Source organism: Octopus bimaculoides, chromosome 10 (genome assembly GCF_046866305.1).
Source record: "Octopus bimaculoides isolate indiv1 chromosome 10, ASM4686630v1, whole genome shotgun sequence".
NCBI classification, from domain to species: Eukaryota; Metazoa; Mollusca; class Cephalopoda; order Octopoda; family Octopodidae; genus Octopus; species Octopus bimaculoides.
Window position 1 is genome coordinate 77,722,422 of NC_142937.1, and position 20,752 is coordinate 77,743,173.

Consider the following 20,752-nt stretch of genomic DNA (forward strand, 5'->3'; position numbering starts at 1 on the left):
GTTACTCTCTGACCATCTAGTTTGCATTTGTGTAGTGTGGAGTGGTCTGCTCCTTGGCTTTTTGTGGAAGGGACGTGTTCCTTTGCTCAGGCAGTCAGTCCATTTACTCTCACTCCTTCCTTACATGGGAGGTTCAATATGCTGTGGATGATGATGCACTAACGTGCTGTGGCTACAACACAAGATTCGTAGACGGTGAGCAGATGTGGCTACCTTTTGGCAGAAACATCTTTTCATAGCTCGTCTCCTTGACAGTTTTGGCCTTGTCTGTTATCCCAATCGAGTGTCATAACTCTTACTTTGATATCGTTCATAGCTCGTGCTCTTGAAAATGCAACATATAATTGGCCATGAGAAAATACAGGTTGAGGCAAATGTATTCCAACTTTTTCAAATGTTTGCCCTTCAGCCTTATTAATTGTCATTGAATATGCAAGTCGAAGTGGAAATAGAAGTCTGTTTAGTGTGAATGGAATATTTGCATCACTTTTTTTTTTCATTTCTTCTGGCGTGCAGTTGTTGAAAATTTCTGAGTACAAATTAAAATGCAAAAGAATGAAATAATGGATTTATGAATGAAAGTTTGGTAATTGCTTTTATTTCTTCCACGCAGCACTTATCATTGCAAACATGTTTTAAATAACCTATACTATACACACACGCAAATACATTCATACATTCATATATATATATATATATCTGTCTCGAGTTGTAGCTCTGTAGTACTCAACCAGTTGTGAGTTAATTTTATTCTCGTGTGATAATGAAAAGTGAAACTGACAGCCAATATTTGCTGTGTCTATGTATGAATTGTCTCTCTCTCTCACTTTCTCTGTCGCTTCCTTTGTCCCTCTTCTCTCCCGCTTTTGATTAAACAATGTGTATATGTATCTATATATCTACATCTCTTGCGATGTGATAAACATTTAAAAACAAAACGAACGCCGTCACCACTCACTGTCTCTTTCACTCACTCACTCTCTCTCTCTCCCTTTCTTTCACTTTTTCACACTATCTTTTTCTCTTACGTCTTCTCTGAAACATTTAAAAACACAAGGCGAACACCGTCACCACTCACTGTCTCTTTCATTTTCTCTCACTCTCTTTTACTTCCTCTCTGAAACATTTGATCTCAGAACGTAGCGACGAGCGAAATACCGCTAAGCATTTCGTCCTGTGCGCTAACGATTCTACCAGCTCGCTGCCTTAATAACAACAACAACAACAATAACAATACTAATACTAATAATAATACTGATGATGATGATGATTTCTTTATTAGGTACAAGCAAGAGCACAAAGGAAAGAGAACAGAGCAAAAAAGACAGGATACAAACATAGGAGTCTTAAGTCGAACGTAGAGATAGAAATCACCAAAAAAAAACTTCTAACAAAATTTCGCAATGAGAGAGGGGACAGCTGTTTGGGCCCAATTGAAGAAACCTCACAAAACCTGAATTACCTTAACTACGAAAGGCAAGTGCCCCCTCGGCTGCTTGGGCCCAATTGAGGAAACCCCACAAAACCTTGAATCAACTACTAAAAGGGCCCTCTCTATTTGTTGTCTTCTAGCCTTACAGCTGCATGCTCAGAGTAGGTCCATTTATAAGTACCATGTTCACCATTCTCACTTTTCAAATAACTAATTGGGGGCTGCACCTCCCGCTTCATTCTCACCTTTTTCCGAGGGAAAACTGAAAGTGTATCTGTCTCTACACTCTAGTCTCACTCACCAGACAACTGCTTTCGCCAAAGCCAGTAAACGATGACTGTCTGCGCTTTCCGAACAACGGAAGGTGGTAGGGAGGGGGTAGAAATCTTAATGAAAGATTCGTCTGATAAGCAAACCGTTCGACCCACGACAACAGCTATATTTGACAAAAATTCACAAACCAATAATGCTCAGATACTGAAAGAGTACGTATAAAATAGTTTCGTTGGTCTGCTCACATTTGATACAGACTCATCTAGCAGCATTTCCAGGTTTGTAGAGTTTGTCTTGAATTATTAATATCTGCCACTAACAGCACCATGTCAAGGATTTCTTGAATTCATCCATATTTCCTGAGTTGAACGTTTTCTGTACCAAACCGACCAAGTCTTGTCGATGCCTAGTGTTACCCCAAAAACTTCGTTGCCCTCTTTCATTACTCGTCCTCTGGAGAACGCTTGACATTTCATACCCGTAGGCCAAGTACCGAGTCTTGAGCTTTGCTTAACACAGGATTGCAGCTCTGTCAAGGAGACGAGCTATGAAAAGATGTTCCTGCCAAAAGGTAGCCACATCTGCTCACCGTCTACGAATCTTGTGTTGTAGCCACAGCACGTTAGTGCATCATCATCCACAGCATATTGAACCTCCCATGTAAGGAAGGAGTGAGAGTAAATGGACTGACTGCCTGAGCAAAGGAACACGTCCCTTCCACAAAAAGCCAAGGAGCAGACCACTCCACACTACACAAATGCAAACTAGATGGTCAGAGAGTAACAAAATAGAGAGACGATAAAAGGTAATATATAACTTCTACCAGACCTTTCAATGTTATCGTCCTCTCGGGCCCCATTTCGGGGTGAAACTGATCACCCTGTTCATAATGTCACTCGAGGTCTGGTCCAAACGAGACTCCAATCGACGAAACCGAACCATTCATCCATTGGCCAACGACGCTGGATGAACAATCTGGTCTTGCTTCTCGAAGTACCAAACCGCAAGCCCACTGGCTCATACGGATTCATCTCTGCCCTGGTCCAAGTCGCATTCCTTTAAAAGGGATAATAGATAGCTACAAGTCTGAAGGCATGCCTTCACTACAGCTCACTTCCAGGACCACCAACGTATCATCCAGATCTAGGAAGTATATCAGTACTTCGAAATCCAGGCTTTTCTAGACCGACTAAGAGAAGCATATACTGATGGGCATGAGAGCATGCATCCAGGCCTCGCAATATCTATTATCCAGTAACCTGAGGCCGTTTGTTAAATGTCAGATGTACTATAAGTACCATTTTCCACTGAATACTACCATGGCAGCAGGAAAATGGTGAGAGAATCTATTTACTTTTGGTTGAAAAACAATCTGGTTTACATAGCGTTCAGGGATTACTTGAAGGCTCCACTTAGAAGTCTTCAGATCTCATTATTTGAGAGAAGATCCCAAATTCTGTTAATAGTTCATCATTTAATCTATTTTAATGAGTTGTAGTGTTTGTGGCAACAGCAGAGTTGTTTTTGTCATTCTGCTACTGTAGTACTTTTCATTTGGTGTGTAATTGTACTTGTTATCGTTACGGTTGTTGAGGCTGACACTTGTTACAGAGGTGGGGTGGGTATTAATATTTTAACTTTGGCCTATCGCAGGAGGAAAACATTCATACAAATAGTTCCATTTTCCTCTCAAAGCGCCCCACACTGACCCCTCTGGCTACAGTCTAATATTGTGTTCAAAATAAAAAGTTTCAGAAAGATCTCAAATTTTGGCTCCAAGGGAACAAAAATCAGAGGAAACGACTAGTCATTTACAGTTGTGATTGGTTCTACAACAATGAATAACACAATTTATCACTAATAGAAAAGACAAAATATTTTTAAACTTAAGGATAAAAAGGTAAGACATCTTATTTGGCAAAAAGCAATAATAATAATAATAATAATAATAATAATCCTTTCTACTGAAGGCACAAGGCCTGAAATCTTGAGGGAGGGAAGTAGTCGATTATGCCGACCCGTGTTCAACTGGTACTTATTTTATCGACCCCCAAAAGGATGAAAGGTAAAGTCAACCTCGGCAGAATTTGGACTCAGAAAGTAGTGACAGACGAGAAATACCACTGAGCATTTCACCTGGCATGCTAACAATTCTGCCAGCTTGCTGCCTTAATAATAATAATAATAATAATAATAATAATAATAATAATAATAATAATAATAATAATAATAATAATAATAATAATAATAATAATAACAACAATAATAATAATAATAATAATAATAATAATAAAATAAAAAAACTTTTTTAAAAAAACATTTTAATATCTATACAAGACTGGGTAAACCCAGAATGTTCTCCAAAGTGGATGTGATTATTTTATTTAATTATATGTATGTATCTATCTATCAACATACATGTGTGTCTGTATGTGTGCATGTTTATATAAGTTTCTTTCCAGTTGTCAGAAAAGGACGAAGATATCCAGAAACCATAAATATATCTGTGACAGCTGTAGGTAACGTCTAAAAGAGGTGGCCGACGCTAAGGTTCCTAGGTTTTCTAGCTGCAATAATAAAGCAAATATTACAAGAATTATAATGTGAAACAACAACTAAAATAACAAACAATGATCTCTAATACTGGCACAAGGTCAGAAATTTTCGAAAATGTTTTGATTTCCGTAGTTAACTGGTACTTATTTTATCAACTTTGTAAGGACGAAATACAAAGTTTACCCAAGTAGAATTTCAACTCAGTGTTTGTTAGGAGAAATTAAATTATTTTTCAGCATACAAGTCAAATTTTTAAAACCAACATTTATAACCAAAAAAAGTGGCTGACCTATACACCAAAATGATACTGAAGACCAAATATGCCATTGTGAAATGCAGTAGGATTTTGAAAGTTGGTGACAATGTTTGGATGTTTGCAAAATATAGTATGTCGACTTGTAGGCAAGAAAACACATTGTGTGTGTGTGTGTGTATGTGTGTGTGAAGTTTTCCAGTACACAAGTCAAATTTTTCAGACCAACATTTAAAAATTTGTGAAAGCAAGTGGCTTATTAGTTAGGGTATTTGGCTTAAGGTCATAAGTTCAATTCCCGGTGGTGTGCTGTGCCCTTGATCAAGGCACTTTATTTCACGTTGCTCTCATCCACTCAGCTGGCAAAAATGAGTTGTACCTGTAATTCGAAGGAAACAGCTTTGTACGTTAAAGGTATGCATGTCTGTGGAGTGCTCAGCCACTTTCACGTTAATTTCATGAGCAGGCTGTTCCGTTTATAGGATTGATTGGAACACTCGTCATCATAACCGACATGGTGTCATTTAGTTAAATATGTATCGAATTTTCCAGCACACAAGTCAAATTTTTCAGACTAAAATTTACAGTCAAAAAGATAGATCAACTTATACACCAAGATGATATGGAAGACCAAATATTCCACTGTGAAATGCTGTAAGATTTGGAAACATTTGATTATGTTTTGATGCTTACACTATATACTACGTTGGTGTGAAGCACATGGCTCAGTGGTTACAGCATCAGGCTCACAATCATGAGGTAGTGAGTTCGAATCCCGGAGAGGGCTGTGTTTTGTGTTCTTGAACAAGACACTATCTCACATTGCTTCAGTGCATTCAGCAGTAGAAATGAGTCACAACATCACTGGTGCCAAACTGTATTGGTCCTTGCGTTTCCCTTGGATAACATCAGTGGCGTGGAGAGTTGAGACTGATATGTATGGGCGACTGCTAGTCTTCCATAAACAACCTTGCCCAGACTTGTGCCTCGGAGGGAAACTTTCTAGGTGCAATCCCATAGAGGTTCATGATTGAAGTGGGGGGGAGGGTCTTTACCCTTTTACCCTCATTGACTTGTATACCAGGAGATTCCAGTGGACCAAAAAACTTATTCAAAAAATTTTATGAAACTTGATGCTATAAAATGCCAACTCTTGTGAGGTTAAGAGGATAACTTTTGATCAAATAGCCATGAGGTCAAATATTAACACAAACATACACATAACAGCCATTGTGTTGTACTCCTGAGAATTCTGAGATTAACAGTTACTGATTCCAGAATGATTCAATAAAAACAACTATTTTATCTCTTCCAAAAGATGAATCTTAACATCCTTCTTTTATCAACCATTTGGATTTGTTCTGGAAGTTTTCAATATCTTTTACTTGTTTCAGTCATTAGACTGTGGCCATGCTGGAGAACCACCTTGAAGAACAAAGGAAGTGACCCCCCCCCCCACCACCGTATATTTTTTTTAAAGCCTGGTACTTATTCTATCAGTCTCTTTTGCCAAGCCCCCAAGTTACAGGGACATAGACACACCAACAGAAAGACACAAACACACAAACACATATATATATATATATGCATGACAGGCTTCTTTCAGTTTCCGTCTACCAAATCCATTCACATGGCTTAGGCCAGCACAAGGCAATAGTAGAAGACACTTGCCCAAGGTACTATGCAGTGGGACTGACTCCAGAACCATGTGGTGGGGAAGCAAACTTCTTACCACACAGCCATGCTTCATAATCATCATCACTTAATATTCACTTTCCATGCTGGCATGGGTTGGATGGTCTGACAAACTGGTAAACCAGATAGCTGCACCAGGTTCCAGTCTGATTTGGCATGGTTTCTATGGTTGGATGCTCCTCCTAATGCTAATGCCTATAGCTACAGTTTTTCTTTTTTTTTTCAATTTTAAAAGAAAAGCTAGCATCACCCATAACCTTTACAGCCCTCCCCTACACTGGCAGGTTTGATGTGGTGGATGCACTTTAAAAGAGGACAGACAGCACACTAGTGAAGTCACTGCTGTGGTATGTGGCTTTAATCTGATCTCTGCACCTTAGGGATTAAATATGAAACTGAAAATGACAAAGAGGTGTAAATAAAGCAGTTGAGTAAAAGAAACTTACAAAATAACTTAATAAGAACGAATTGCTGGCTTGACATGTGGACAGTCTTCTGGTTTTAGTGTGTCATCAATTACAGGTCTGTAGAGAAGTTCAACCTTTCAAAATGAAACAAACAACAAAGAATGTAAAAATACAATTTTGAAAAATCAAAACCATAAGTCATATAGTCATATATAAACTGAAAACGCTAATATTGACTGTTTAATGCTGTATGCAGGTATGTGTATATCTGTGAGAGTGTGAATGTATACATGTATGTATGTATCTTAACAGAGGAAACCCTCCAGTAAAATTTCAGTCTGTTAAAATGGAAGTAGTGTTTATAACAGACAAATACACTGAGATCATCAGCATTCTAAACAGCTATCCAGCCAAAAATATTCTACCTGTTTTTATGTTCAAACTTGCCAGATCTGGCTCCTCACACCTACCCTACAATGTCATTCAGGCTATAGTAGAAGACACCTACCCGTGGTGCCATGCAGTGGGACTGAACCTGTAACCATGCGGTTGGGAAGCAAGCTTCTTACCACACAGCCACGTCTGTCAAGTTTATTGTGGTATTGTGAGTTGCAGAAAATACCAATTTCATTTTTTGATAGCTATTTAACAATTCAATGTCATTACAGAAATAACCATGAAATTTAATTTCATGGTTAAAGAAAGGGTTAACTCACTTTACTCTCTTAACACAAAAATAGTATCTCTTAACATCCTTTCTCACCGAACTTGAAAAGGAAAGGAGCAGAAAAACAATGTAGGATTGTGATGTCCAAAATAAAGGTCAACTTACTTTCCCTGTTTCAGGATCACAATAACTGACGGTATGCTTTCTCCAATGTTCAGATTTCTTCTCTTGTCCTTCAACAGATTTACTGTAGTCGAATTCATCCACTCGGTCCTGCTCAGTGAAAATGGAGAGCAACGGAAATAAATAAAAACTTTCATTTCATACATGAGTTATGTGTAAAACAAGTCAAGAATTTCAAGTAATCAAACTCCATTTCAATATATATATATACATACATGATGAACTCTCTCGAAGATGACGTATGAGCATTCAGCTTTGGTCGAACGACCTGCACAAATGATTTGTTTATAGAGATCAAATGCCCATACCGTCCATTAGCTCACTCTCTGTATCAAATCAATGTTGTCTGAACAGGTGCACAGTGTACCACACGTCAAGTGTTGAAGTGATCGCAGAGCAGCGTGAGATGAGGTGTCTTGCTCAAGAACACAATGCACCACTCGGTCTAGGAATTGAAATCATGATCATGACTGCAACACTAACCACTAGGCCATATTTATATGTGTATATGTGTATATATATATATCATCATCATCATCGTTTAACGTCCGCTTTCCATGCTAGCATGGGTTGGACGATTTGACATGGGACTGGTGAACCAGGTGGCTACACCAAGCTCCAATCTGATGTGGCAGAGTTTCTACAGCTGGATGCCCTTCCTAATGCCAACCACTCCGAGAGTGTAGTGGGTGCTTTTAAGTGCCACTGGCACAAAGGCCAGTCAGGCGGTACTGGCAATGGCCACACTCGAAATGGTGTATTTTATGTGCCACATGCACAGGAGCCAGTCCAGCGACACTGGCAACGATTTCGATTCGAATGTCTTTTCACGTGCCACCAGCACAAGGGCTAGGAAGGTGACGCTGGTAACGATCACGCTCAAATGGTGCTATTTACGTGCCGCCAGCATGGAAGCCAGACAGCTGCTCTGGCAACGATCACGCTCAGACGGTGCTCTTAGTGCTCCACTGGTTCAGGTGCCATCACGATTTCGCTTTTGCTTGCCCCAACAGGTCTTCGCAAGCCGAAACACATCTTTTATCTTTTACTTGTTTCACTCATTGGACTGCAGCCATGCTAGGATACTGCCTTGAAGTGTTTAGTTGATCAAATCAATACTATTTTTTAAGAAAGCTGCTTATTCCAGCAATCTCTTTTGCCAAACCACTTTGTTGTAAGAACATAAACAAACACCAGTTGTCCAAGTGGTGGTGGGACACACACACACACACACACACACTTATTTAATTGTCACTAAATGTGGCTGAGGGTGCCGAAGCACCTACACTGCTAGCAAAACTCTTATTTCTAACAATGTAGGTGCTTTGGTACCCCCAGTACATTTAGTGAGAATTAAATTTTTCCTTTCCTTTATGGTATTACATTGTGCCCAGTTGATTATATTAATATTTAGTATATACATATAGATACACACACAACAAGCTGCTACACAGTTTGCGCCTACCAAATTCACTTGCAGGGCACGGACTGGCCCAGGGCTATAGAAGACATTTGCCCAAGGTGCCATACAGTGGGAATGAACCTAAAACCAGGTGATTGCAAAACAAATGTCTTAACCACAACAATCATCAATAGCAGCAGTTGAACTGGGCTCTTTTTTAATGATACAAAACCTTATCTTTTAACAAGTAGAACAAGAAAGAGTAATTTACAATGTACAACAGTACTTGCCTTAAAGTCCTCCCTGGCATGAGCCCCACGAGATTCTTTCCTATTTTCGGCAGCATGGATAGCCTGCACAGCATTTAACATGAGATTTTGTAGTTCTAAAGTCTCAATGAGATCTGTATTCCAAACCAATCCACGATCACTCACCTGGAGAAGAAAATAATTATTTTGATTATAACAAGTTACTCCTACATAGACATGCGAAAAGCAAATGCTAGGAAAGAGAGTGAGAGAGACAGATACACATAGAGAGGGAGAGAGTGTGTGTGTGTGTGACTGTGTGTGTGCATGTGGACATGGATATTATAATTGTATGTGATATGAATTAGTTACCAAGTTACTTGTAACACCAGGTGAGCACTGGTTAACAAGAGATTTTCTTAGCTGCCTTCTCCGAGAAGACTTGAGGCTTTAGAAACATTTCCAGATGATCAAATAACTAATCCTAATAAATGTGTATCACCATCATCCATCATTTTGAAACTTTTAGTCATGAAGAAATTTTAGAATGTTCTCTCTGATCCACAAGCTGCCAAAAGGCATTGGGGTCCAAGAACAGTTGGTCATCCACTGGCTCAAGTGAAGAGATTCTCTACAGCAAAACTATTTTCTTTAATGATTGAGTAAAGGAGATAAAACTTATGAAATACAGATATCATCAGAATTCAACATCAATGTTCCATGCAGTTTGACAAAGATTAGATTGATCCAAAGACTGTATCATGTTCTAATGTTTGTTTCGGCATCGTTTCTACGGCTCGATCTCCATCCTAGTACCAACCACTTGACAGTGAGTGCTGGGTGCTTTTTACATGCCACTGGCACTACTGAGGTTGCCATGCAGTTTGTAAATCTACAAAGCCTGAGGAATGGGAGGAGTGCATTCTTATGTTAGATGAGCGTGGTTAAGATATGAGAGAAGAAATTAGTGCAGAGCAAGTTCATGTTGTAGAGGAGAAAGGTAGTTACTCACATTTAGGGGAGTCAGATAGTGAGATATGCAAATAAATATTACTAATAAGAGAATCAAAGCAAGCCAATGAGAGAACACTCTACATGCTTATTTGACTTACAAGAAACAACAGTTAAATGGCTCTCAAACCCTGCCCTAATATCTTTAAAAAAATGGAAGAACATATTAGATAATGTTATCGGGAAAGATGAAATGGCCATGGTTAGAATGTCTTTAATCATAGATCTAGTTGATCAGAGACTGACTTGGGACTCAACAACAACACAGAGCAATGGAGTTGAGTGGGGTTTTTTTGTCTGTTGCTAGTGTATGGCCAATGATAAAGTCTGCAACAAGGGATGAGAGACTGAAAGACATATCCAATCCATACCATAAGACAATATTATTCGATCACAGAATGAGAATGAAAGATACATGTACCTTGAGGTACTGCAAGATTGTGAGGTAATGGAAAAGAAAATGAGGGAAGCTTCCAAAGAAGACAAGAGAAAGGTTACAGAGGTGCTTGAAACTAAACTAAAAGGAGGGAATATATATATATTTATAGTTTTACTGAAGGCACAAGGCCTGAAATTTTGATTGGGAGGAAGTGATTCAATTACATCACAACCCCAGTGCTTCATAGGTATTTATTTCATTGATTCCATACGGATGAAAAGCAAAATTGACCTGATAAAACCAGAAGAAATGCTGCTATGCATTTTGTTCAGTATGCTTACAATTCTGCCAGATCGTCACCTTTTAATGGAAGCCAAGTCATTAAGGTAATCAATATGAAGACCATGTCATTGTTGAAATACTCTGGTGTTTTTGTTGATTTTTGGGTTTTTTTTTTTTAAGTGGAAAGACAAAGCCACAGCAATTAGGTACAAGAAACTAGAAGGCTGTTCCAAATGCATAACACACACCACTCTAAAAGTAATACTGGCATCAAATTCTTTCAAATTTTGGCACAAGGCCAGAAATTTGGGGCAAGGAGACGAGTTGATTACGTGAACCCAATACTCAACTGGTACTTATTTTATTGACCCTGAAAGAATAAAAGCTAAAATCGACCCTGGTGACATTTGAACTCAAAATGTGCAGTCAGAAGAAATGTCACTAAGCAGTTTTTCCAGTGCAGTAATGATTCTACCAATTCACTGCCTTCTTACTCTAAAAGTAATATTGACAGGCTCTATTTACCAAGAGAAAAAGGCAGAGGCTTGTCGAATGCAGAGGACACCATCAGTGCTACAACTTGGGGTCTGAAATGATACACGATTAAAACTTACACTGCATGATCTGAGAACCCAATACTTTACCCACCCATGGCAAATCATCATAGTTACTTCAACTGCCACACCTAGAGACATGCTGAACACAAAACAGAACAGAACAAATAGTAAGAAGCTGAAAAATACTCACTTTTAGATCATTCATTTCAGTATAAATGCCATCCATCACATCACAACCTTTCTTCAGAGTATCACCTTCTCGGAATACTGCAGCATGAGACTGCATGGCCTGAAACACAGAACACCAATATGAATGACTCCGAAACAAGGTAGATGCTACATGGTAGCTCACTCTCTTAAAAATACCAGTCAAATTTCCTTCAAATCGCACTCTACCATCTTGCACACGAAAAAAAATTACATTGGACACTGTGGTTGTGGTTCTGGATATACAATGTCTGAAATAAAAGTTGGGTTTCATTGATCAGAGCTGACATGAAGCTTAACACACACAAATAAGGTTTTATTTTATTACTGCACATAGTTTTTTTTTCTGTTGGTCTTTTACAAATACAAACAACAATGATTAGACACTGGGAGAAACGTATTGCTTAGGACCTATGACAAGTTAACTGATATAGCAATCTGTGACTGACTTACCACAACTGGAAAGTAATTGTGCTATATTCATGGTGACGAAAATTTTTGTCTACAATCTGCCATAATCAGCTGGATGTGGTGATGGAAATGGCGACAACATATAGCGGCCTCAACAGTCCGCGATTACCACCAGAAACCACCTTTATATAAGGCACAATGAGAAAGTTCCAGAAAATCAAATCATGTGATGGTTTGATGCTGACTGGTCACTTAATAGATTAATCATTTGAAAGCACAGTGGTTTGATCGTGACATCTACTTGGCTACCTAGCAATTTGGTTTTGAATCACCACTACAAGATCATCTACATTCACTGGCCCCTTATAAAGTTGCCATATATTACAGAAAATCTCACACAAGTCTCAAAGCTAAATGCAATATTTAGCACATGGGTGGAAGGCCTAACATACTGCCTGGTTTAACCCCATTATTTGGTCCTTAAGTGCTTTTAAGAAAGGTTCACTATTGCAAGTATTTAGACTAGAACTACAGTTCCTTCCTTGCCCATATTTTTACCACAGCAGGTTTTCAGGTAAGGTATCGAGGTAATTGCCTCTATACCTGCACAACTAGATCTCTCTTATAGCCTTTCTTCATCTTGCAGAATCAATTCCCTGTAAACACATTGGAGTCTAAGCTTGAATCTCTGTTGAGAACCACTGCTCTACATGGTCATTTGTTTTGTCAAAAATACTAACCAAATGTTCATCAAATTACACCCTAACATCATCAAAAGGGAGGGACACATTGGGTAATGTAGTCCTTGATATACAATGTACTTATAGGTGGACAAGGAAGTCATGACCGGAAAGCCTTTAACCATAGGTCTGCTGAGTCACAGCTGACCTGGAACAAATTCATATTCATACCTTTTGCATCTTCAGACGCAAGTCTGCTGTTGAGATACTTCCATTGGCATGGCGCAGTTTGTCAAGATTGGCAACAGACGCTTCACCAGCATTCTGCAAAAATAATTTGAAGAAAATTAATAATTAATGCAATAATTTCAACTACCATATATACTTGTGTAAAAGACGAATTTTTTTGACCATTTTTTAGGGTCAAATTTATGGGGTCGACTTTTGAGGGGCTGAAATTCAAACTAGTATCTGAAGTACCATATTAACAGCAGAAGCCCAACTGATGTCTAAGCGAATAAAACAAAAACACAATGAAATACAGTAATATTACCAATTCTATGCATCAAAACACACGTCCAAGTAAATAACAAAACCCAAAAACAAAACCACAAAGTTCTTATGTGCAGTTACCAGTAAATGTCCATAATGTGATGCAGAGCTGTTAATCTGGAGTAGGGATTCCCAAAATGTGTTCTACAAAACCCCAGGGTTCCCTGAAAGTTATCAGGAGTTCCACGGTTTTAGAAATGATGTCAAAGGATTCCACAGCAAAAAAAAGTTTGGAAACCACTGATCTAGTGATTAAATAAATGTTTTTAGGCTTACTGAAGTCATGCCTCTATATGAATTCATACAGTGGTGTTTGCTGTTGTCCGCCGATAGTGCTGTCTGTGAAACATGTTTCTCACCATGTAAACAATGAGTGTATGATGCATGTGTTTATTGTATTTGGAGATAAGGAAAATATAAAGGTTGCATGGGAACTACTGATCTAGTGATTAATTGAATGTTTTTAGGCTTACCAAAGTCATGCCTTTGTACAAATTCAGACAGTGGTATTTGCCAGTGTTCGCCAATAGTGCTGTCTGTGAAACACCCTATTTTCTCACCATGTAAACAAGTGTATGATACATGTGTTTATTGTGCTTCAAGATGTATGCAGGCTTGCAGCATATCCTGTGCATACATTTTAGTAATGGTAATGTAGCACCCATCAACAGATGTGTAGTGCTCGCTATTAAATGGTGTTTTGCAATAAGCACTGAGCATTCCATTATAAGCACCAAACATTCCACCTATAGAGCAGGCTAAAGTCAGGTAGCCACACAATTTTGTAACAGCGTTATTTCTATGTACAGGATAATATGATACCTTGGCCCACCAATGTTGTCCTGTTGTTCATGAAATATTAGGGTCGACTTTTATACGGGGTCTATGGAAAACTCCCAATATTTTGGCCAAAAACAGGAGGTTGACTTTTACATGAGATCAACTATTACTAGAGTATATACGGTAATCTTTAAACCCTTTAGCATTCAGATTACTCTGACGAAGGTAATGCTTATTTATTCACATTGTTTTGAATTAATCATGCTTTATCTCGTAGCTTCAAGATGTCGATGATGTGATTGTATATTTTTAGAATGAAACCACAGAGTATGTATGAGGGGCCAGATTTAGCAAGTCTGCACTGGATTGGATATGGCTAAAGGGTTAATGTCCAAGATTATTGGGCAACATCACTGCACACTAAAAAAGAAAAGCAGTTGCTGAAGAGAAAAGAAACTGCTGGGCACTGACTGATTCCACCTTGTCTACCTCTGCTGTGACCAACAGAAGCATTTACAGGTAATACAGATATAGACTGAAGTGTAGAGAAATTACAGCACATTATGACTGCCATACTGCACCCACAAAGGGTGACCCACTGCATGCCAGTGAGTGCAATACAGTGCTTAGCTAGGTAGAGGCATGGCAAATCTGAAAACAGATCTGTGGTGTGGGTTGCACTAAATCATTCAATCAACTACTTAGGTCTGCCTTAGGTCTACTTGATCGGAGTTGACTGGAGGCTAAACAACCAAGACAATAACAGAAAATATAAAGTATATCACAGTTTTTCAATTCCATTCTACAGTCACTGCAACATCCTCCACAGCGTTATTAAAGGCACAAGCCACCTTATTAAGTAGAAGGAATCTCATGTCGCATTTCATTAGTAATCAAGGTTACTAAGATTAAATTTTTTTAAAATAATAACCTACGTTGTCCAACCCATGCTAGCATGGAAAGCGGACGTTAAACGATGATGATGATGACATGTAAATTAACTAATTACAGCAAATCCAGAATTTAAAAAGTAACAAGCAAACAATCGAAGACTGTAGTTGTTATAGAAAATAAATGAGAAAATATCCAGAATGACCAAGTACAAAACTTCTACCAACTCATGGATCAGAAGTTCAAATTCACTGGTATTTAGTTCAACATTGATGATTTAAATCATATTTAAAACCCAGTTTCCAACAAGACAGACCTTTCTTCTCTCATTTGACCTGCTAAAAATAGCAGCCAAACTGCCATCAAATGACATGTCTTTAACTCTTTAGCATTCATATTATTTTGTCTAATGTAACACATATTTATTCACATTGTTTTGAATTAATCATGCATTATCTTGCAGCTTGGATGCAGAAAGGGTGGTCAAAACTGAAAGACATCTGATTACGGTACTCAAACAGGGCTGACCTGAGCAAAACAACTAAAGACACAAACTGTTAATGCAAGCAAAAATTCAACACACCTGAGAAATCTTTCCGATGGTTTCTCCTGGTTTATTCTCTTCAGCTATGGTGTTGGCACATGCTCTACCAAACACAACCAAATCCAGCAATGAATTAGCTCCAAGGCGGTTAGCTCCATGGACAGATGCACAAGCAGATTCTCCACATGCGTAGAGACCAGGAACAACAACATCTCCAGTTTCTGGTCTGTATGTAATAACCTATTTATGGGAAAAGCATAAACAAATAATATAAACATATAACACACACACAAATTTTTTAATGGTCAAATATGAAATACAAAGCACAGAAGACAAAATGGAAATAATTCAAGATAGGTACAAGTATGGCTGTGTGGTAAGAAGTTTGCTTTCTAACAACATAGTTCCAAGTTCAATACCATTGTGAGGTACCCCGGGCAATTGTCTTGCGCTCTGGCCCCAGACAAAGCAAAGCCTTGTGAATGGATTTGGTAGACAGAAACTTAAAGAAGTCCATCATACATGCATGTGTTTGTAGAGAGAGAGAGAGAGAGAGAGAGAGAGAGAGAAAGAGAGAGAAAGAGAGACACAGACAGAGAGAGAGAGAGGCTGTACTCAAGAAGGTCCGTACCCCGCAGCAGAAGTGTCAAGACCAATCCTGCTAGTGGTGTAAAGTACTTGTGACAGGGCCACATAAGACCACCTGTGCAGTGCCATGTAAAAGCACCCAACATGGTTGCCATTAGAAAGGGCATCCAGCAGAAGAAACCATGCCAAATCAGACTGGATTTGCTAGCTCTGGTCAAACCGTCCAACCTACACCAGCATGGATAATGGCTATTAAATGATGACATATATTATTTTACTTGTTTCAGTCATTTGACTGCAGCCATGCTGGAGCACTGCCTTACATATGTGTGCATGTGTCCCTGTCCATATCCTTCAGTGTCACTCATTTCCAATATACTAAGAGAGAGTGTGTCTGGCCATGGTGAAATATTACCTTGCTTGGAAACAGGCCAGGGTTGGTGGCAGGAAGGGCATCCAACCACAGATCTGCCTCAATAAGCTCTGTCAAACCCATGTAAGTATGGAAACGTGGATGTTATGATGAAATGATGAAATACAAATAGAATTTCAAGTTCATATTAAACTTTGACTCTAAGAAGCATAAAATCTCATGAATAATTTCTTTCCGAATAACAGAGGTTTGCGAGTTTGGCATTCGTTCTCATTTCTTATTACACAAAATGTAAAAAAGAAAAATTGCTCCTGGAAGGCACATCAATTCCTAAAACCTAAATACTTGATGATATTGGACCATTCAACAATCATAATCAACAAGCAATAATCGACCATTTTGCTGGGTCATGAATTTTTAGGTATGGGCATAGCTGTGTGGTTAAGAAGCTTGCTTTGCAGCCACGTGATTTCAGGATCAGTCCCACTGCAAGGAACCATGGATACGTGGCTTCTACTATAGCCCCAGGCTGACCAATGTATTGTGAGTAAATTTAATAGACAGAAACTGTGCAGAAGCCTACTGAGTAAGGATAGGTTGTTTGTCTACATCTCTGTGATATAGCAGTTCCACAAAATAAGTACCAGACTCTTAAAAAATAGGTACTAGAGTCAATTTGTCTGACTAAGGACTTCAAGGTGATACTCCCCACCCCAACACGGCCACAATCCAATGAGTAAAACAAGGTTAAAAAAAGAGATAAAAGAAAATAACAAAAAAAATATAAATACGTTAAAATAATCACTAACCTGTCCCCTATAGTTGGTTGGGATACCTCCCATATTGTAATGCACAGTGGGTAAAACAGGAATAGGTTCACGTGTGACATCAACACCGGCAAAAATCATGGCAGTTTCAGAGATTCCTGGTAAACGAGATTGAAGAACTTCCGCAGGCAAGTGAGAAAGCTGTAGATAAACATGGTCTTTATCAGGACCAACACCCCTAGAAAGAAAAAAAAGTGACACAAAATGTTAGCTTTAAAAACCAATTTTTTCTTTTGTATGCACTACCACAAACATCATTCCCTCACTAACAAATTATCTAACCTACAAAAAATAAGAATGAACTGTGATATACAAGCACGCGCGGCGCCCGTCCTACCGCAGCGGCCCGGTGTGCGGCAGTCGGATCGCAAACCGTTTCTACTCGGCGAACTCTTTTTCTTCCGTCTGGCGCGCTTTTCCGCTGCTACAGCAGAGCGGCGGATTAGGACGCGTAACGTACGTACGAACGAACGGCCACCGCAGCAGCGGCGGCCGCGATTTTTCAGTCTGCTCCTCCTCCTCTTCGCTTTCGTTTGCTCTCCGCGCGGCGGCGGCGGCGGCGATGGCAGCAGCGGGACTTCCGCCTCGACTTCCGCTCTCAGCCGACCGCTACTACAGCGACGACGACGACGATACCTGGTTGATCCTGCCAGTAGTCATATGCTTGTCTCAAAGCTTAAGCCGTGCAAGTGTAAGTTCATGCCGTAAACGAATGGTGAAACCACGAATGGCTCAGGAACCGGACCTAATCCTCGGGACCGTATTCCTCACCGCGAGGAGAGTGGATAACTGTGGCAATTCTAGAGCTAATACATGCAACCGAAGCCGCGATCGCAGGTCGCACCCGGGCGTCGTGCCGAAAAACGGCTTCCGGCAGCAGCAGCGGTCTTCGTCGCCGCAGCGCCACCGCGTGCTCGGCGTCGTACCAGCCGCTGCCGGTCGTCGCCGGCGCCCGCTCGGCCGGGTTGGTTCCGGGACTGCTCGCCAGTTCCCGCCGCCGCCGGTCGCGACGATACAGTCGGCCTTCCGCATTGGTCGCGGCGCAAATATTAGACTGAGACCGACGCGTACGGGCCGTCGCAGCAGCCGCCGTCACCGTGCTTTGCGCGCGCGTGGGTCTAGGCGTGCGTCGGCTTCACGCCCCTTCGATTTTGGTGACTCTGGATAACTGTCAGTACGATCGCACGGGCTAGTATCGACTAGCCTTCCCGCGAGTCCGCCCTATCAACTGTCGACGGCCCGGTAAGTGCCGACCGTGGTGGCAACGGGTAACGGGGAATCAGGGTTCGATTCCGGGAGAGGGAGCATGCGAAACGGCTACCACATCCAAGGAAGGCAGCAGGCGTGCAAATTACCCACTCCCGGCACGGGGAGGTAGTGACGAAAAATAACGACGCTGGACTCTGTCGAGGCCCCGCGATCGAAATGAGTACACTTCAAATCCGTTAACGAGGATCGACCGGAGGGCAAGTCTGGTGCCAGCAGCCGCGGTAATTCCAGCTCCGGTAGCGTATATTAAAATTGTTGCGTTTGAAAAGCTCGTAGTCGGAATTCGGGTCTCGAAAACGTGCCCCAGCACGTTCGGGGCGACGGCGCCATCGCGGGCGTGCCTCGCGTGCATCCGCTTCGGTCGTCCGTTCGCACTCCCGGCCCTATTCGCCGGTGCGTGCGCGGTCGGGCCGCGGAGCTCTGCGCGCATCGTCGCTGCGACGGTCTCTCCGGCAGCCCGTCACCCGCCTCCGTAGCCTCCGCTTCCGTCCTCTCGGTCGGTCGGCATCAGCACGCGATCTTTCGGCCTCGCCGTCGTCGCTGCTGCCGCCGCCGCCGTCTCCTCCGTCGCTTGCGGCGGTTTGCGGTGTTCGGGGGAAACAAACGGGGATCGAGCGTCGCCCGGGGTATCGCCGCTCGCACGCATTTCGGTAGCGCGTCCACCTCCCGGTCGTTTCGGCCCGCACGGTTCCTCCGAGGGTGCTCTTCGCCGAGTGTCCGAGGCGGCCGGTACGTTCACTGTGAAAAAATTAGAGTGCTCAGAGCGAGCCCCGCCGGCTTGCATACGAAAAGCATGGAATGATGGAAAATGGCCTCGTCCGCGCGTCATCCGTCGGTCCCCGTTCACAACGAGGTAATGATCGAAGGGAGAGATCGGGGCCACTCGTATTGCGACGTTAGAGGTGAAATTCTTGGATCGTCGCAAGACGCACTGCAGCAACGGCGTGTGGCAAGCACGTTTTCCTCGATCAAGAGCGAAAGTCGGAGGTTTGAAGACGATCAGATACCATCGTAGTTCCGACCGTAAACGATGCCGACTGGCGCTCCGCCGGCGTTCGCTTCGATGACCCGGCGGGGAGCCTGCGCGGGAAACCATAGTCGGTTCCGGGGGGAGTATGGTTGCAAAACAGAAACTAAAAGGAATTGATGGAAGGGCACCACCAGGAGTGGAGCCTGCGGATTAATTTGACTCAACACGGGAAAACTCACCCGGTCCGGACACCGGTAGGATTGACAGATCGATAGCTCTTTCTCGATTCGGTGGGTGGTGGTGCATGGCCGTTCTTAGTTGGTGGAGCGATCCGTCTGGTTGATTCCGATAACGAACGAGACTCCGGCCTGCTAACTAGCGCGTCGATTAGTGCTTTTCCGGTAGCGAGGCGGCGCCGAAGCCGTCGTCGGTAGCTCCGCGCGCGGCCCGGGCATGCCGTTGCCGCCGCTCTCCTTCGCGTCCGGCGCTGCGGCCGCGTCCGGCAACTGCCTTCTTAGCAGCCTTTCGTGCTCCGCTCCTCTCGGGGTGTGCGGGTTGGTTTGGGATGGCGGTTCGCACGCGGCGTGTTTGCGGCGTGGTTGCGGCGTCGGTTGCGGAGCGGCGGCGGTGACCCGGTCGGTTCGGCCCGCACGAGCCCGGCGGCGGCACGCCGTCGCGCCCGGGCCAGTCGGTTGGCGAACGCAGCGTTTCTTAGAGGGACGGGCAGCAGAAAGCCGCACGAGGCGGAGCGATAACAGATCTGTGATGCCCTTAGATGTCCGGGGCCGCACGCGCGCTACACTGGAGGTATCAGCGGGTGCGTCTCCCCCGGCCCGAGAGGGTCGGGAAACCTCTGAACCACCTCCCGTGATAGGGATCGGGGCCTGGAACCAACCCCGTGAACGAGGAATTCCCGGTAGGCGCAGGTCATCAGCCCGCGTCGATCACGTCCCTGCCCTTTGTACACACCGCCCGTCGCTACTACCGATCGAACGGTCCGGTGAGGTCCTCGGATCTGGCCGACGAGTTCGCTTACGCGCGGCGGCGTTCTGCGCCGTCGTCGGCGCGTTCTCTGATGGCCCGGAGAAGACGACCGAACCCGATCGCTTAGAGGAAGTAAAAGTCGTAACAAGGTTTCCGTAGGTGAACCTGCGGAAGGATCATTACCGCAACAGCAGCCCTGCTCCGCTCCTCCGTCTCCTGCTTCTCGTCCTCCTCACCTTTCCGGCGCCATCCAGCCGGTTTCGTAAGCCGCAGCCGGGCCCCCTCGCATTCGTCGGCCCTCTAACAGTGCAGCCTCAGCCGAGCAACGAGC

General features: G+C 42.4%; 1 protein-coding gene and 1 pseudogene across 1 annotated transcript in view; one reads left to right on the forward strand and one right to left on the reverse strand.

The window, feature by feature from the left end:
• Positions 1-4,059: 4,059 nt before the first annotated feature.
• LOC106882182 (succinate dehydrogenase [ubiquinone] flavoprotein subunit, mitochondrial) overlaps positions 4,060-20,752 on the reverse strand; it is a 55,763-nt gene continuing 39,070 nt past the window's right edge. The window contains exons 9-16 of the mRNA XM_052971309.2: positions 17,181-17,376; positions 15,450-15,650; positions 12,875-12,967; positions 11,536-11,634; positions 9,159-9,302; positions 7,449-7,556; positions 6,656-6,750; positions 4,060-4,272 (exon numbers count right to left, since the gene is read on the reverse strand). Coding sequence (XP_052827269.1) covers positions 6,664-6,750; positions 7,449-7,556; positions 9,159-9,302; positions 11,536-11,634; positions 12,875-12,967; positions 15,450-15,650; positions 17,181-17,376 — 928 coding nt within the window. The 3' untranslated portion in view covers positions 4,060-4,272; positions 6,656-6,663. The remainder of the gene's footprint in view (positions 4,273-6,655; positions 6,751-7,448; positions 7,557-9,158; positions 9,303-11,535; positions 11,635-12,874; positions 12,968-15,449; positions 15,651-17,180; positions 17,377-20,752) is intronic.
• On the forward strand, positions 17,832-20,603 carry LOC149133777 (small subunit ribosomal RNA; annotated as a pseudogene).